The 17,685-nt window shown below is 37.4% G+C and overlaps 2 protein-coding genes across 14 annotated transcripts in view; one reads left to right on the top strand and one right to left on the bottom strand.

Moving 5' to 3' along the window:
* The window catches only part of LOC310883163 (uncharacterized protein), a 447,119-nt gene that overhangs the window by 123,557 nt on the left and 305,877 nt on the right, over window positions 1-17,685 (top strand). The gene's annotated exons all lie outside the window — the stretch shown is intronic.
* PCLO (piccolo presynaptic cytomatrix protein) overlaps window positions 1-17,685 on the bottom strand; it is a 373,598-nt gene that overhangs the window by 80,815 nt on the left and 275,098 nt on the right. For 5 of the 13 annotated variants that reach the window (XM_083802968.1, XM_083802972.1, XM_083802975.1 and 2 more), the window contains exons 11-16: window positions 13,297-13,405; window positions 12,606-12,673; window positions 8,657-8,868; window positions 4,352-4,402; window positions 3,115-3,245; window positions 1,423-1,449 (exon numbers count right to left, since the gene is read on the bottom strand). In XM_083802968.1, coding sequence (XP_083659094.1) covers window positions 1,423-1,449; window positions 3,115-3,245; window positions 4,352-4,402; window positions 8,657-8,868; window positions 12,606-12,673; window positions 13,297-13,405 — 598 coding nt within the window. Of the gene's footprint in view, window positions 1-1,422; window positions 1,450-3,114; window positions 3,246-4,351; window positions 4,403-8,656; window positions 8,869-12,605; window positions 12,674-13,296; window positions 13,406-17,685 lie in introns of those variants that run through there. The other 8 variants (XM_083802973.1, XM_083802974.1, XR_014573334.1 and 5 more) reach the window with 8 other exon arrangements.

Below are 17,685 nucleotides of genomic sequence, written 5' to 3'. Positions count from 1 at the left end.
TAAAAGAACTGTTATACTTCTTTTTGAAGAAAGTGAATCCATGATATCCGTCTCTTAGTCCTGGATTTTCTTTTGCAATATTAAAACTTCACCACCTTTTCATATTTTCTGATTATTGTTGAAAATATGTGAGAAGGTGATTCAGGTAGTGTTGAATGGTAGAGTTGTCAGAGAAGAAAGTTAAATGTGTTGTTAAAAGCATAACTCTGGAGTATTTCCAGTGAAGTATCTGGATCAAAATTGGCTGGGGAGAATAAGCCCACATTCATGTAGCCTATGGTGTGGATCCGTTGTAGAGGGAAGCAGGAGACCTTGATCACATGTAAGGAGGCACAGCCCCAGACTAAGCTAAAGGTCTTTAAATGTCTGAAAGGAAGGATCTGACAAAAAAATTAAGTTCATCTTACTGATACACCTTCCCCCCAACAACTGCCATTAACAGATGGTGATGCTTTAATAAAACATTCATTAAAGCTAATCATACCTAGTAGGAAATAATTTGCACTTGAAATTGTCATAGAGTATGCTGTGTAAAAAGATATAAACTGTATTACTCTTTTCTTTATCGTTTCTCTATGCTTCCCTGGTTACAGATTATCAATATATAATACAACAGAAAGTGCAATGAAAAAAAAAAAAAGTATAATAGAATAACTGCAAGTAAAATGTGGCATTTAAACACATTCATTTAATAATTCTACTAATGAAGACCAGGCTGAAGATAGAGCAGATCTGTTTATTAAAAAGCCATCTGTTGACTTCTTTGGTCAGCTTTCTACTTTTAAAGAAATGCAGAGTAAAAGCTGAATTTCTATTATCGTGTATTTATCCTTGGTTGATACTAGTGTATCTTGAGAACTGAATTTTGCCTTATGTTTCCAAATCCAGGACAAACAAAGCACTAGTAATTCCAGTTACTAAAAATTCAATTACACTGAATAGCCATTTATGTGCTCAAACAGCTTTAAAGTCATCTGGGTGATTATCTAGACTGATACTTGGCATTAAAGTCTACATGCTGTGAAAAGCGCAGAGAGAAAAATATTCCACCTCACTTCCAAGCAATGCTGTTCCTGTTGGCATCTTGAGACAAGTTCACTGTGAATTGTGTTACAACTTTCAGTGAATAAGAATGAATTTTTAGATATCTATGACTAGACTAAATTCTTGCAGACATCAAAAGAAATTTCATGTGTCATCGGAGTTTGGGCCTAAGATATTACTTCATCAAGGCATACTAAATACTTGTTTCAATTCCTTCTGACCTGGAAATGAAGTTCATTGGAGAATGAGCAGCAAAACCATGCAGCAATCGTGTCATCAAGACTTAAGAGAAATCTGTATTTCAATGCACAGGCTGATCATAACATCATGCTTGCATACAAAAATGAAAGAATAAAATTGAAAGACAGTACACTCTACCTTGCATTTTGGACAACCATGACTTGTCTGCATACCCAGCATTAAACATAGTTAGGAACACAGAGGAAGCAGCAAGAGAGAAAATGGGAAGAGAGAGATGAAAGAAAACATAAATAATGGTAGTTTATAGTATCAGAATCAAAGGAAACAGAGGCATTACAAGGAATAAGCAGTTGTGTATGGATTGAACTACAGATAAAAGATATTTATGAACAATTCTAGTCTCTGCTTTCAGATACAAGTTTTGCACTTTTGAGAAGCTTTTCATTTTCATTACTCCCAAAAGCCCCAACCTACATGTAAAACAGTCAAATTGCCATATCTTAAACCCAAATAAAACTAAAATCCAGATTCTTCATAACTTGGCCCCAATTTTGAATTTATATTTTGATCTGACTTAGAATTCTGCAGGTTGAACAACTCTGTAGTTCAAAGCCTTACTTCTACATCATGAATGTGTCTGCAAAATTCCCAGTAAGATTGATTTGACAAGTATTTGACGAGACTCTTAGGTGCATTAAAAAAAAAAATAAAAAAAAAATTAGGACCTGTTCCCATTATATTCAGTAATAGTTTTGGGCCCAGTTCCACTGAACAATATTGAATACTGTATAGCTGGAATCAGCAAGCTACTAAATACGCATGCTTTAGTTTTACCATTTGTGCGCTTTTAGCTGTGCTTTCCCATATGCCAAATGCTAAGCTGTGACTTGAGCATGCACTTTCCTGTTACTTTGAATAGATCAGAAATACAGATTTTTAGTTATGTGGTCCCAGCCTAAGAGTCTTTAGGATGAGTGTGACTACACAAATTGAGAAGTTTGCAGGAATTTGTCCTTGCAAACCAAGGTCTTAGTTTAGTTTAAGGTAATCAGCTTAATTTTAGATAAATCTACTGTCAATTAAGTCAGCAGTATTTTTATAGCTGCTTATACTTACGTATATGTGTGAAATTCTGCAAATTTAGGGCACAAAAAGAGTTATAATATTGCTGATACAGAAAAAAAAATATTTTTTAAACAGTAATTAGCTATTTGTAATTACAGTCAGAGTTTAAAAAAGCAATGGTCTATGAAAATGTGGTCACTAATTTGTATAGTCTTTAAATACAAATTACCAGATTTTCTAAAACTATATCTTAGTTCTTAATAAATAAATAAAACACATGGAATGACTGATTTCTGTCTCATATTTCTCACCTTTAATATTATACTGCAACCTCAAATTAATCTCAGCTACTGTGATTGTGCATGTTTGCAAACCTGTTCCTAAGCATGTAGATTTTTGTATTACAGAATTACAGGACAAATCATTACACCCAAATTCATGCACTTCAATACAAGTTAGAGACAGATTTCTAGGGAGAACTTTGAAGTCCATATATTTATTGCCTTTCAGCAGACTTATTCTCTTAATACACAATTTTCCATGTACTACAGTGTTTAAATGGAAAGATGGGAAAAAGAATAGATGAAATCTACAGAAATGATCATGAAGCCCCTGAAGTCAATAGCAAAGTATAAACATTCACCTTGGAATAGAGTAAGGCTCTCCATTAAAAATTTACCATTTTTCCGTGTGTTGTACCTGTGCTTTCTAGAGCATTAAACTCTCAGTTCTTTTCATTAATGACAAGCAACAAGCCCAAATTTAAAGAAAGAAATTTCAGGTTAAAATTTGTCCTGCACTTACCCTCTCCCTGGAAGAAGATAAACTTTAACAAAGGGGTCAGAATAGCCATTATTGTCTCTGGGAGCAAGGTTTCTTGCCTGAAGGATGTGGATGATAAGGTTGCCAAGGTGTTTGTCATAGTTGATTTGAAGCTAGAGAAGGCATTTAAACACAGCAAGATTATTTTTATTTTTAGTCCCTAAATGATTTGACTTCTCTCCAAAATCCTTTGCATGAAGTGAGTATTAGACCCATAGTTTTGACTGGAAATAAAAACATTGCAGAAGATTCTGTCTCTCTCTACTGGCTAGAATGAGATGCTAGATGATTATGTTGGATCTTGGAAGAAATTTTTCTTTCACAGTCTGCCAGAATTGTTTAAAACAAAGGACACAGACATATTGATCTATTCCATTCAGTTAAAATTTGAACACTTGATACTCTGCTAAGCAATAGACTGTTTATTCAGTAGAAATTACACACATACTGACTACCCAGAGCCCAAGCCCAGGACGTGTGTTATAAAAAACAGAATCATAGAATCATCTAGGTTGGAAAAGACCTTCAAGATCATCAAATCCATCCATCACCCTGACCTACCGAGACCCATCACTAAACCCTTAGTGTCACAAGTGTTATGGTACCTAACAAATTATGGTATTATGGATGTTATAGTACTATGGAAAGACCATATCTACATAGGAGAGAGAGACAAATACAGGAAACAAAAGACAGAAAACTATAGAAAATTAGTCTTCATTTGTTCTGCTTCTCCCAGTTCCACTCTTTTAAAAAACTAGAGTAAAATCAGTTTATTTAAAATATAATCACTAATTTGGCATTGCATGGAAATGTATACACTGCACCATGAGAAACTCCTTATAGTCTTTGATGTAAGTAGAGTCCAGAAGGGCTCTAGCAGAATACCAATACAGTATGCACTAGAGTCTGTGAATTGATGAAGTAAACCAAAATAACTGCACAAAGGTTAAAGATTAGAATGATTTTCACTATATTTTTATCACTTTCAGGAACAGTAGAATTTTTTTGTACTTGTTTTTATTTCACTAGCCAACTTTAAAGAGGAAAGTGAAAACCTATCCTGACTTACACCTCATGTTATTCAATCGAGTTACATTTCAAGGGGTAGAAATTCAATAATAAATCACTTAATGGAGATTGTTTTCAGCATGCTTATTCAACAGGGAAAATCAGCCAGTTGAAACAACAATTTACACATCAAGAGTTACATACTTACCTGAATTTCTCCAGTAATTGGATGGGAAGCAGACTTCAAACCTTCAGTGGGCTGCCAGATTAAAATACATAAACAAATAAATACATAGACACACAGTCACTTATATATAAATATGCATATTGGAAATAATAGATTCTCAAAAATAACTTTTTTTTTTTAAACTGCAATATTGCCACATACTTTCATTGTCCTTATAGATTTTCTCAGGGTGTTGGATATGAATGGTTTTTGAATAAGGACAACACGGAGACTACAAGTCCTGGACAAGAGCATGTTGAAGTTAAGGTGGTGCACTGCCCTTTTCAAATTAGCTGTGAAGAAACATCTCCCCAGTAATTCAGACCTGAGGACAAGACATAACGAGAAAAATCCCAGCCACACAATAATGCAAAAGAAAGCAATCCAAACCTGCCTGGTTTTCATCTGGAAGTCACTGAAGTCAGTATGTTTCCTCAGAGTGAATCAGTCTGAGCTGACCAACAAAAGGCCTCAAAGAGGCCTTATCCATCTAACTTCTTATGCCAAAGGCAGGGACCTATCTGACCATCATGCCAACTTCCAAGGTCAGGCTTAAATGGTTTACATTTCCCATCTTTTACCTCTACAAATAGATGTTATTATCTTGTTACTAGAATAGTTCAGCTCTTATACTAGTACCAGCGATACAGACAATGCTACGAACTAACTTGGAGTGAGTTGTGCTGCAGCTACAAAATTTTTGCAGAATATTATAAATGCTCAATTTTTCAGAAATCTGAATAGCAAAAATAATTAATTGTTTCATGCTAATTGTTTATAATACAGAGTGTATTAGAAGTGATGCTGTAGAAGTAGTTCAGAGAAAAGGGAAAGGGCATGTTGACTTTGTGTTGGGACTTGCAAAGGCAGTTGAAGTGAGTTGCCTTTAACTGTTCAGTTACTTTGCTGTCTGTCACCTGCATGTCTGTAAAAACAAATGTACATTTTTAACTCCCTCAATTTCTATATCATCATTAAGTCTCTGTATTCATAGAACACATAGAATCAAAGAATCACGGAATGGTTTGGGTTGGAAGAGAGACCTTACAGTTCACCTAGTTCCAACCCCCCTGCCATGGGCAGAGACATGTCCCACCAGACCAAGCTGCCCAAAACCCTGTGTAACCTGGCCTTGAACACTTCAAGGGGCATCCACAGCTTATGTGGCAACCTGTGCCAGTGCCTCACCACCCTTTGAGAGAAGTATTTCCTCCTAACCTCTAATATAAATCTCCCCTTTTTTAGTTTAAAACTATTACCCCTTGTCCTGTCAGTATCTGCCCATGTAAAAAGTCATTCGTTCTCCAAGTGACTTTTCATTATTTGTTGTTATTATATTATTATATATTACATTTTCAGCTTGTATTCATTTACAAGGCTGTCTTCATTTACAAGGCATATTAAATATTTTTTTCTCTCTCTTGTCAGCTGATTTGAAACTGACTGTGAAGAACTACCCAAATATTTCACAGAAATAATTTATTTTATTATTTCATGAATAATTTAGGCTGAAAGAGACCTCTGGAAGTCATCTAGTCCAGCCCCCAGCTCTGAGCAGGGCCAACTTTGAAGTTGGATCTGGATTTAAAGGCAGAGATGCAAATAATATATTTCTTTATCAGGGCCTCAGTGAGGATTAATTTGAAAACGAAAAGTATTTCACTGCTGGCTTCTCTAGGAGCTACGGGATTTGAGGATTTAAGAACACAATCCATTCTTCAAGACATAAAGACAATTAAATTTTTCCATAGGACATATATATCCCGGATGTAATCTGTACCACAGAATGATATTGCATTTACATAATAGAAGAGACCGGTCTGCACAGGATATACTCTCTTCAAGGCTCCCAAAGGTTAAATCTCTTCTCTAATGGCTAATCTAATTTAATTCTAATTTCTTCTGATACTCCCCACACACACTCATACTCTGTGTAAGAGCCCATACTTTGTAATGCTGTTGCACCTCACGGAGAAGGTTGTCATTACCATGATGTGAAACTCATGTAAATGCCAGGCTCTGATATTATGCATTATCACTCTCTGTAGTAATGGGACAAAGTATTAAATATGAGATATACATTTCAGACTATCAAAGAGACTCCTACAACATTTCTGGAGGGTATATGCTATACCAAAAGCTTTTTGTAGATCATTTTGTGTTTTGCAAATCTAAAAGAAGATTTTACTTGCTAAAAGTAAGAGCTGTAGCAAAAGCAAGTTACAGGCAGTTTGAATATTGTCTGTCATGAAACTGGCAAAAGTGAAGAATTAGTGCTGCAGTGTGCCTGGAAATGCTTTCAGCCCAAGGCAGAGAGGCATTCCGGAAAGGATGAGAAGTAGATTTCTCTTCTAAGAAAGTGTAACACTATTATGAACTTGGCCTGCAGTCAATGAACAAAAACTGTACAAGTCAACAAGAGCTATGGTTGTTATGAAAGGAATGCCTCTCAACATGATTTTCAGAAATAAGCAAAGAATGCTTCAAATAGTTACCTGATAAGCTTTGACTTTTGCATCCCTTACATAAAGGCTTTAATTTATTTTTTTTCTTTAATCTTTTCAAGCATACAGCTGAATTTTCATAAAAAGACTGTTAAATCCTTTGTGAAGAAGGAATGAAATTTATGCATCTAACTTCAGGTGATCAGCTTCAGTGCCAAAGCTGGGAACTTAGTCTTCTCATGTGGACACAGAGAGGGACCTCTCCAGGATACACTATGTATCAGTGATTTATGTATCTCCACACACTATTCACTATTCAGTGAATTTAGAAGTGTGACTCATCAACCCAATGAAAGGTCTTTCAGTGTGAATGGTGACATCTGCACTAAAAGCCCTGCACTTTCCTTTACATGCACTGCATGCACTTCAAAGGCAGAATTCATCCAGTCTCATGGACTGTACTTCAAACTGTATTTTTCTCACTGGTAAACATAGAGCAGATGGCAAACTAGTTCATACATAGATGTTTACAGTATCTAGCGTAAGGTGTGATGAAACCAACCATTAACCTGATGGTCATGTATTCTGACAGATCCCTTAAGTTAGATGCACTAAAACTTGACATATACATTTAACATGTGGATCGTAGACCTGAACTAGTTCGTAAAAATCTATGGGAATTCTGAACAGTCAGAATTACTATGTGATGAAAACTGATCAATATATTTACACTTTTTGTTAACTTGCTGGATGAGAGAGATTTTCGTGTTCTCCCCTCACATGAAAGTAAAGTGAGCATATTGAAGAGCTATCTGATATGAGCAGGCACCATTTGCTGCTTTTCATTCGTATGGTACCTAACACATTTGTAGTTCAAATCACAGTCACAGCTTCAGCAGCACAAAAACATGAAAACTACAATTCAGTAGTAACCCTATAGGGATGGGTTTCTTGTAAATCTTGACAGTCATAAGAAGATAAATAATAAAGATGCAGAGAAATAAATATCTAGAAAGTGTGTTGTTTTGCAATGTGAAGCTTTGCTTCCAATGGTAAGACAGTGAGAAGCTGAGTATCCAGGACAGCAATCAGCTTTAACCATCCTGCAAATTTCTTAAGCAAATGCAGCCTTCACAAGACTGATTTTTGCTTGAGGCTTTTTTGACAAAATAATGAAAAATGTAACAGATGACTTTAGGGTCTAGTTTCCAGTTTTGACTGTGCAAAAAGGCTACTAAATTCCCACTCTGCCCTCTCCAGGTGTGCAGGTGGGAGCATAAGAAGAAGGAAGTTCAGCTGAGAAATGGACAGGATGTGGCAAAGAAAATCTAATAATATGCCTAACAAGTTCACAGGAATTATCTGGTGACAAAATATATTTTGACAGTGATTTTTTTTTCAGTCTTCCCCTGGCTTTCAGAGAAATGCTTAATATTGCTGTGAATATTCACAGCTTGTAACACTTCAACAGTAACTTAGTACTGAGTGGGAAATTGCAGTCTTAGTAATACCAGCTTCTCCTGTGAAACTAGTACCTCACCATTATGTAGGATGCAGTTAAAAAGATACAAAAACAAATAATAAAAAGAACAATTATTTTGATTTAAAACAATAACATTGTTTGAGGAATCTGTTTTCAGAGAGGGTCCAGTCTTGTACGACCTTGGGTAAATCACTTAATCTCCTTTCCTTGTTTCCAGATTCTATGTCTTCAAAGTAATAACCATCACTGTCATGGAAATGGATTCATCAGTATGTGCTCTTGGCTACATAGAAGAAAATAAATAGGCAGCTTCTTACTGTCTTCAGAATGTTATTGCTGCATAACTGGCAAGTTTCGTACCTTGCTGCTATGTCGCTTTTTGCTGACTGAGGGAGAACCAGGCTGACCAGGGCTGGGAATAGCGCTGGAGGTGGCAGAAGTGGCTCCAGAATGAACATGTGATGCCTTTTCCACTCCCGAGGAAGCAACCAGAGGCGCCTGCTGTAGGGAAACCTTTTGGAGCTCTGCAGCCAGCTGCTTGGGATCAACCCCCGGGGACTTCGCTTTATCTACTGGATTAAAGGAAGAGAGCTCTGTGTTGATAATTGCTAGCACCTTCAAATCCATCTTGCCATGGTACAGGGACATGCTAATGATCTTTACAGATTTTCGTATCATCTACTTGTATACTCTGAGGATGCAAAAGACAAATCATATAAAAGAGATGTCTCCTCACAACATCAACATCTGAATTCCAATCCTTCTATTCAAAACTCCATCGACCAGTGCTGTTTATCTTACAAGCTTTCTGAGAAGGATATTCTCCAGCTGAGAAAAAGTATGCCTTGGATGATCACTCTGCATCACACTGGAGCAAATCACACTGTTAAAGTCTGGCCTGTGCACAGCTGTCTCACTGTTGAGAACTAGTCCAGTATCTGAACTTTGCTGTAACAAGCTTTAACCTCAACTTTTTTTTTTTTTTTTGAATCAACTGGACATTCAATAAATCTGAATTCTGCTCCTGAGATTATTTATACAAAGATTAAAGAGAAAAGCATCTTAAAACTTTAGCACTGAAAATTAATCAAAATAATAATACAGCCCTATGTGAGACATCTATGGTAGGACTGTAATTGTCTCCCTACCCCCAGCAATGAATAGGTAGAATTTGCTCTAGAGATGACAATTTCCATTTAATAAAGAAATGAGGCCAAGTAAGTTCCATATGTGCCTTAAAGTGCTTAGAGTTAAAATGACAAAAGGCCCAGCTTACTTTCTATGTTCTCAAAAGTATGAAAGGTTTAAGGTCTTTGCTATAGTCTTTGATCTTGTTCAGCTAAGGTTTAGGCAACATAAACTATGTAAGTTTCTATTGCTAACCTATACGCTGCTATGACAATGCCTGGTGATTTGTTTACTTGTTTGCAGATTACTGGGTATTATAGTTTCCTCAGAATTCTAAATTCCTTTTGTCCTGGACAGAGGTGAAGGCAATATGTTAACCACCTCCTGGCTGCTAGGCTGGATTAGGTTTATCTTTCTGGAAGGAATGGCAAATGCTATTTTCCAAGGGAAAACAAAACAAAACAAACAAACAAAAAACTCTGCAGAACCTCAGATGTGATGGCTAGAAAGACTTGGTTTGGCAGAAAGAAGGCACTCTACAGAGTGGTTTTATCTCAGAAACCACTGAAAGATGGCTAGACTAGGAAGAAGCATGTCTGCAAGGATGGGGAACTTACTTTTACTTCTGTTCTTTCTCGTTCTGAGTTTTCTCCGTTAATAAAAAATATATGTATTCTAGTTTCCGTCCTTTCAAAACTTAGTTCCAGTGTCTATGAATGCCTTTGGTGTTTTTGATCTGGTCACTACAAAAAGAACTATGGGTAGTTCTGCCTCAAAGCTCTGTCATACTCTGTGTTTACTTTCAGTTAATAAAAATAATATCAATTTCCATCAAAAGATAGCTTGATGGTAAGTGTTAAGTAATACTTCACATTTGTGATGTGCTACATGGTCACAAAATGGAGGATTTAATCCAGCTAATTTATGTACCCTTTGATACAAGAGCAGCCACAAAACCACTGAACACATTATGGAGCTCTGGGTTCCAGGGCTGGGTGAAGGTGGGTGAAACATTCTTTTAATCTGCATTGAGCCAGCCAATGAACTGCTTTACTAGTTATTTCATGGACATTAGTTCAAAGGTAGATTGGCTATGACTAATAGCACAACAGGCCACACACTCACATAGGCCTCAGGACTTCTCATGCTTATATTGGACTGGTTCCAGTTTGCTAAGAACTTTGTTTTAGCTTGTCTGGCTGCAACAGCAATTGTCTAATGAACGGTTGGCTATGACTTTAATTTCTCTTAGTTACACTTCACCTTGCATAACTGTGTGTTATAGGCGTTATGCCTATTCGTAATAATTTTGAGATGTAAAGGAATAACAGCAATTATGCTGTGCAGAATTACCTATTTCTGTTGCTTCTAGGAGTATGGGTCTTGGGTGACAGCAGTGATGCCAGGTTTGGGCACAGGATGACAGCTGAGGCCCCAGGGCTCCCAGCAACTCACTGGTACTGACACTAATGTAAACTCAGGAGCTTGGCAAAATCAATTTTAGGACCAACAGAAGGAACAAAGAACAAGTATCTATCATGTGCAAAGTGTACAATATCCAGTCAAGTCATGTGTGATGCAGAGCTGCTGACCAGCATGGAAAAAGCAGGGAACAAAGCATGATAGAAAACATAAGAAAGGCCCCAAGCAGATCCTGAAGAGAAGAGGAAGGACTCATCAATACCATCCTTCTCCCAGCAAGGAGAAGTCCAAAACTCTCATCACAAACATCACACTCCTTCCAGCAGATTCCTCCAGACACTGTTGACACTGCAAGGCCCCTGGAGAGAAAGCACAACTGTGGGACCCAGAGAAGCAGCAGAAGGGGGACCAAAACACCATAGAAAAAAGGGGTAGTTAGCAGGACGTTTTCCCTGCATAACAAATTTTAGCTGCAGTACTGTTACTTGGATTTTCTTTTTATTAATTAGATGGTGTAGGCTGTGTCAGTATGGATTGAACTGAACTAATAATAATAGCGTCTGGCTTCATTTTGGTTATACTGTTCAGAATTACAGAATCATCTAGGTTGGAAGAGACCTCCAGGATCACCTAGTCCAACCTCTGACCTAACACTAACAAGTCCTCCACTAAACCATATCACTAAGCTCTACATCTAAACGTCTTTTAAAGACCTCCAGGGATGGCGAACCAACCACTTCCCTGGGCAGCCCATTCCAATGCCTAACAACCCTTTCGGTAAAGTTCTTCCTAATATCCAACCTAAACCTCCCCTGGCACAACTTTAGCCCATTCCCCCTTGTCCTGTCACCAGGCACGTGGGAGAATAGACCAATCCCCACCTCGCTACAGCCTCCTTTAATGTACCTATAGAGAGCGATAAGGCCACCCCCGAGCCTCCTCTTCTCCAGGCTGAACAATCCCAGCTCCCTCAGCTGCTCCTCGTTAAGACTTGTTCTCCAGACCCCTCACCAGCTTTGTTGCCCTTCTCTGGACTCTCTTGAGCACCTCCATGTCCTTCTTGTAGCGAGGGGCCCAAAACTGAACACAGTACTCGAGGTGCGGCCTCACCAGAGCCAAGTACAGGGGGACAATCACTTCCCTAGACCAGCTGGCCACACTGCTTCTTATACAAGCCAGGATGCTGTTGGCCTTCTTGGCCACCTGAGCACACTGCTGGCTCATATTCAGCCAACTATCAACCAATACTCCCAGGTCCTTCTCTGCCAGGCAGCTTTCCAACCACTCATCTCCCAGCCTGTAGCTCTCCTTGGGGTTGTTGTGCCCCAGGTGCAGGACCCAGCACTTGGCCCTGTTGAACCTCATACAGTTGGCCTCAGCCCATTGGTCCAGCCTATCCAGATCCTCATGCAGAGCCTTCCTTCCCTCAAGCAGATCGATACACGCACCTAACTTGGTGTCATCTGCAAACTTACTGAGGGTGCACATCCTTATAGTCCTCCTGAGTGGCCCACCCTCTTTTCCAAAGATTATAAACCCTCTTTTTTCTCCTAAGCTCAAGCCACAAAGCTGTTATAGCTTTCAGTTAGTTTAAAAATAAATGCTCAGCTTTGTTTATAAGGTGCGGTCCTCTTTCTGCCCTTAACAAGATTTGGGATGCAACATCTGAGGTCACGATGCTATTATCTCAGCTTACATTATATCCAGTTTTCAGTTGCTATTTGGTGCTAAAATATTGAAGCAATGTCTTATTGCTCACCTGCCTTTACCGGCTCATGCAGTTCCAGGTGCTGGGGATTCTCAGAATCTGAGAGCATGTTCAGGTCCCTAAAAAAAAAAAAAGCAATGAGAAGCCTGAGACAAAAGAAACTCTTTCTTCATGCACTCATTTTGTATTAAGTAGATAAATGAATAGTGGTTCATGAAAGAAAGCAGCTCCCAAGCATGGCCCCTTGTTAGCTGTTACATATTTGCAGTGCTGTTAAAGAGCTGAGAAGAAAAGGTTCTTTTAAGGTGAAGTATTTAATGGATTGAATGCAATTTTATACATTTCTCATGATGTTTAAGTGACTTTCACCTGAAGGCTATCGGTAAAAGTCAAGTTAGTGCTAAATTACCATCTTTTTCTAATGGCCAGTAAATTCAGTGGTTTGTATGTGTTTCAATGAGAGGAGACTGTGGCCTGAAAATGGAGATATCATTGTTTGCAAAAGTACGATTGCTAACGTCTACCTCAACTTATCATTCCTCTTGCTTTGAACTAAGAACAAACCAGACCTCCCACACTCACACTGAACTCTTTTACTAATTATTATATTGATGCTTCATGCTAACAAATATTTTACCTTAACAACTGTAAACTAAAACAAAAAACAAAAAAAAACCCAAAAAACAAAAAAACATGAAAAGCCAAAAGAATAATGGAAACAGAAAGATGGGGAAAAACTCACAGTCTTACACATATTTCTGCTTCCCCACTTTGTTGAATAATAATATTCTGGACTTCTTCATAGGTTTTTCCAGTCAGGGGAATGCCATTCCACTCCAGCACCTGCATTCCTAAGATGGCAAAACAGCATAAGGTCAAGTGCTCAGATTTTGACCAAGATATCAGATAGACTGCTTAGACAAGAAGATTTGATGTGACATTTAGTGAAAATTGTTTAAGTGGCACAACACATTATCAAAACCCTTTCTTTTCACACAGATGAGGTTGTTAAATGTTAGTGTCCCATCAGCTACAAATTACCTGTTTAAACAAGTCAGGAGATGAATTCCCTTCTAATTCAAAATATACATGCACTGTGTGCAGTCTGGGTTGCAAGATATTGAAAAACTTTTGCAATTTCAAAAGCATGCACACCTACCAAAATGGCAAGAAACAAAATCATTTTATATGTGAGACATTTCCTGGCCAGCCATGGTCTTGGAAGATAAACAGTTCAATCCAATGGCAAATAGCTGTTGAGAATCTGAGCATCAAAATGGGACTAAACTTGTAAATATGATTTGATAATTCACATGCATTTTCTCTACTTTGTCCCTTAAAAAAATACAACTGGATGAAGGCAGTTGGGCTAAGTGATTTTAAATGAAAATTTACTTCCACATTTCAAATACCAGCCAGGAAACATACATTTACATGTATATTCACATTTTACTTCCATATAATTTCTAATGCATAAACTGTCAAAATAGCTAACCATAACAAATTCTGAAAGATAGGAACAAAGCTATAATAAACAGGCTGAAAAAAGCTTGAATACTGATCTAATCTGTTGTGTCCCAGAACCATGCCAGGAGACTTGGTATGGAGGAAGCACACGTTATAAGGAAGTTTAACACCCAGTATTTGAAGAAGCAGTCCCTCGTATATCATGAGATGTATTCTGATGAGAAATCTTTTGGTTACAGTAAAATGCTTACAAAAAACAAAGTGCAGATTCATATCTGGGGGTTACAATTCAGGTTTTGAGAGCTGCATTCATGTTTTGAGTAGTTAGTCAAAAGGATGGCTCCAAAGGAATTAACCTCTCACTAATGCACATAAGAATGTCAAAATCCAACTTTCAGGCTCTAGAGGTAATAAATTGCTTAAAGGGAAAAGATATTAAATTCTTAATATTCCACTAAAAAGAATGTATTACTAAACAGCTGAAAACCACATCATCCACACAGCAAGGAAAACCACAAACACTTAGCTTGCTACCACTTACACAGATAAAATCAAGTCTTCAGCTGGGTTATATTTTTATTTCAAAATCCTGTGCTGTTGCATATAACAAAAGGGAAAAATAATGAAGTGAAATGTGGAAATAAACTTATAAGAAAATCTGTTGTTAAAGAAAATGTAACGAGAATTGTTTATGGAATAAAACAAATTAAATTATTCGACAATGAAAGAAAATGAGAAATAAAGTCCGTAACTTCATATTATAGCATTTTCTGTAGGATTCCATTATTTAGGATTTGAAATATCAGATTTTCTCATAACTTTTCTTAGTAAAAATTTAGCAACTTGTTCACAGCAGTCAGTTTACATAAATACAAACTGTGCAGAATGACTAAAAAGTGATGCTCAGAAGGCAGTAAAGCCAGCTGCTTACTGCCAAAATAGATTTGTCTTTCTCTAAAATTTAGCCCCTTTTATTCACCAGCCATTATTCAGAAGCATGATCTTGCTTTTGCTTGTTAGAGCAGATCTGGTTTTAAGCTCAGTTCCTCTGGAATAAAGCAACAGTAATTATGAATAAATACAGTTCCCCCGGTTTTCCGCCACACAAATATAACAGCATGCACTGTCTATAGAAGGCTTCTAGAAAGGAAGGAACTGAAGTTATTTTCATTTTCTTGTCAGTGTGTGCCCTCACAAAGCCACCATGGCATCGGATGTTGAGTACAATAGTAAGAACCTCTTAAATAAGACAAAGCAATCCACCACTTCCATGTATTAGTGGCAATGAACAAAAGTAAAACTGGAAAGTTTTAGATGTTTGAGAAAGTGAATAACATCCTTCTCTAAAAGACGAGCTTTGCTGACAAAATGCAGACACCATCCTAGTTTTACCACATCCTGCCTGCATGGCTTCTGAAGAAAAAGTACCCAGCTAAGTGTCCATAAGGCTATCATCAATGGGTTGTTTTAATTTAAAAGACCAGCAGGAAGAGTCCAGCAGAGCACTGCTACAGTGCTGGGATGAGGAAATCTACTCTCATTTCCACCAGTGAGAGTTTCACTACAGAGTGCACCACAGTAACTCACTTGGTCAGTAAGACCAAGCACATCTAAACAAAGAAGCAAACTGAAAGGAAATTGAATCTCAATAGCCTCGGCTCATGCAGAGATCCGTTTAACACTGTCAGTATAGGGGTAAATCTCTTTTACTGTCTGCCTTGTGGATTTACAAATGTTTAAAATCAAAGCTATTTAAACATGATTTAATTGTTCTGACTGATAGCCTTTGAGCCTGAGAAAAATGTTTTTAAACAAGAAGCTGATTTCCCCTTTTTTTTTTTTTTTTTTGTTTAAAAGGAGCTACCGCTAAATAATAAATTCTCTTGCAGGAAAAAAAAAAAAAAAGTGCTACAAAGAAAACCCTAAGAGGTAATGTTAGTCTAATAACAGAAAGAGAAAAAAGGTACTAAGGAGCCACCAAGAGTGAGTGGTGATAAAGTTTTTCACCTAAAAAACAGCCACATTCTGCAAATAGTCTTTAGTAGTCATGACATATACACATTTCCAAAACTTTGCATGCTTCAAATCACCTGTGCTTAGCAGAAAAAACAAACAAGCAAACAAACAAAAACAAACAAAACCAGGAAGATGAGAAATCATACATTGCTCCACGGCAACTCTACTGACTGAGGAAGAGCTAGTAATTACCCTGCTAATTGAATCCACATCTTCTTGCATCTTTCTTTATTATTTTTTTTTGTAATAATTGGGACAGCTACATCTTGCAATGAGAGTGAGCTACAACTTATTTTTAGAAATATCAGCCCCAACATTCTGCAAATCAGCTTTATACATCAGGATCTCCACCCTACTCTACTTCTACTACTCTACTTCGTGGTGAGATTTAGAATGTGGAATCAAAATAAATAAACTATTTTCCATTGATTACAAAATAATTATTCCAGAGAGGGAAACTCATACATGCATAACTGTCATGAAGATATCCAAATTTTGCTGGATTAATACAAGCCTTTCCCTTCAAAAACTTACTACAGTCATACTGTATCAAAAGTGGCAAACACATCCTGTCTTTGCCTACCATGTTCATATATTCTTTCATATGAATCTGCTACTGGCCACAGTTGGAACATGATCAAAATCTAAATGTACATTTGCTCTGAAACAGTATAGCCATTCTGTCCTTATTTATAAGCACAGTACTTCAACGTCTCCTGCACTTGTTCTAGTTGCTGCTCTCAGTGGTTAAGCTAAAAGCTTGCTCCTGAAAGAGGGCCAGTGCTTGTGCTGTGGAAGCAAGGAAGGGACCTGCATTTCATCAAAACCCTCACAGGAAGGAGAGAGTAGAATTTTGATGTCTTACACTATAATACCATACTTTTTAATAATTTAATGCTTAAACTGTTCAAGATTGCCAGACTCTTTTTAACAACTGGTAAAGTCTTAGCTTTTTATTTTTGTACCACCTAAAATAGGCCAATTATTTGTTCACTGATAACAATAAAAAATGAAAACTGTGCAGAAATGATTTCCTTTTTTTTTCTGACAGTTTGACTAGTTATTTGACAGCTTGTGAAATGGAAGTTAAGTACTGGTGAAACTTAAAATCTGTTTGTAATCGCAGGGAATCAGGGACTATTCAGAAGTAGGTTCGATCAGCCTGGGGATGAAGGTACTTGAAATAATTACCTGCAGTCCTTGTGGAGCATTCAGCATGCTTTGCTGATCCTGGACAGATCTATGACATTTTGGGGAAAGAAAAAAACCCTGTGTAGAAAGTTTTAATAATGTGGGAAAAAAAAGATGAGCTTGGGATAAAACCTAGGGCCAGACTTTAGTTTACGACACGATATATAAGTTCACAAGAGCCTGAGTAAACCTATATCCATCTATGAGGAGCTGGAGTACTGAAACTTTCCTGGACTGGCCATACGCTTCAAAATGGGAATCTTCTGCTGATAATTTTTATTGTCTATGCTAAAGAGCTAAGCCCTCTAATTGCTGGCTATTTAGATTTGTAAACATCATATGTGGAGCAGATGTTAGAAAAAATTCTTACATAACAGCAAGGACTATGTTGGCTTTGCTCGCTTCTCAGTCTTGTGCAATGTTTACAGCTGCTCAGTTGGATTGTGCAAAATGCAGC

The sequence above is a fragment of the Anser anser genome (assembly GCF_964211835.1).
Source record: "Anser anser genome assembly, chromosome: 1".
NCBI classification, from domain to species: Eukaryota; Metazoa; Chordata; class Aves; order Anseriformes; family Anatidae; genus Anser; species Anser anser.
The sequence above is the reverse complement of the archived record's forward strand: the minus strand, read 5'-3'. Positions and strand labels throughout refer to the sequence as shown.